General features: G+C 67.8%; 1 protein-coding gene across 1 annotated transcript; it reads left to right on the top strand.

The window, feature by feature from the left end:
* Positions 1 to 202: 202 nt before the first annotated feature.
* On the top strand, positions 203 to 941 carry LOC121849584 (protein atonal homolog 1-like; the record flags this gene model as incomplete). The annotated part of the gene is made up of 3 exons (XM_042337672.1): positions 203 to 281; positions 324 to 614; positions 718 to 941. Coding segments are annotated over exons 1-3 (594 nt in total), but the record flags the coding sequence as incomplete, so codon positions are not given.
* Between the last annotated feature and the right edge of the window lie 308 nt (positions 942 to 1,249).

The following is a 1,249-nucleotide window of genomic DNA, read 5'->3' as shown; positions in this document are numbered from 1 at the left end:
TCTTTTATCTTGTTTTACCCCTTCTCCCTCTCCTTTCCTTTCACCTTCCTCCTTTCACCCACCTTCTTCCCCATCCCCATCCCCTCTCTCCCCCCACTTCCCCCCCTTCCCCCACACACCCCCACCCCCCCACCCCACCCCCACACCCCACCCCACCCCACACCCCCTCTCCGGGTGCGCCAATGACCACGAATGGTCCGAGATGAAGGAACTGGCGGCCGAGCGGTGTCTGCAGCACCAACAGTCCGGGCTGTCGGCTCACCTGGGCTACGGGGCGGGGGGTGTGGGGGGTGTGGGGGGGGCGGGGCCGGGGGGGGGCTTGTCCCTGCTGGACACCGACCCCCGAGCCTGGTTGGCCCCGGTGTACCCCCCCGGCACCTGCCCGGCACACGCCGAGTACCTGTCGCCCGGATCGTCGGACGAGACGCTGTTGGGAGCCGACGGCGACTTGGAGGAGGAGGAGGAGGAGGAAGAGGAGGAAGAAGAGGAGGAGGAGGAAGAGGAGATGATGATGATGATGGGAGGAGGTGATGGAGGAGTTGGAGTTGGTGGGAGAAGCCCCATGAAGGTGCGGGAGCTGTGTCGGCTGAAGGGCTTGGGGCTGGGGGTGGGGTCCCTGGGGGCCCTGGGGGTGGGGTCCCTGGGGGCCCTGGGGCTGGGGGTGGGGTCCCTGGGGGCCCTGGGGCTGGGGGGCCCGGGGGGCCCGGGGGGAGCTGGGCTGCCGGCAGCGGGCGCCCCCCAGTCGGCAGGTGAACGGAGTGCAGAAGCAGCGGAGGTTGGCGGCCAACGCCCGGGAGCGGCGGCGGATGCACGGCCTGAACCACGCCTTCGACCAACTGCGGAACGTCATCCCGTCCTTCAACAACGACAAGAAGCTCAGCAAGTACGAGACCTTACAGATGGCCCAGATCTACATCACAGCCCTGGCCGAGCTGCTGCAGGGGGGAGGGGGAGGGGGGGGAGCGGGGGGAGGGGGGGGGAGCAGCCCCCCAAAGGCGATGGTACCCACCACCACCAACACCAACACCAACACCAACCCAACACCACCACCACCAACTCTTCCATCTCCATCACCTCCTCCATCACCACCTCCACCACCTCCTCCTCCTCCATCATCTCCACCTCCTCCACCTCCTCCATCATCACCTCCTCCCCCTCCTCCATCACCTCCCCCTCCCCCAGTTGCAGGCGGTACCCCACCGCCGGCTACTCGGTGCAGCTGAACCCCCTGCAGTTCGGCTTCGACCGG

Source organism: Callorhinchus milii, unplaced genomic scaffold, assembly GCF_018977255.1.
Source record: "Callorhinchus milii isolate IMCB2004 unplaced genomic scaffold, IMCB_Cmil_1.0 Scaffold1, whole genome shotgun sequence".
In the NCBI taxonomy this organism is placed as follows: Eukaryota; Metazoa; Chordata; class Chondrichthyes; order Chimaeriformes; family Callorhinchidae; genus Callorhinchus; species Callorhinchus milii.
The sequence above is the reverse complement of the archived record's forward strand: the minus strand, read 5'-3'. Positions and strand labels throughout refer to the sequence as shown.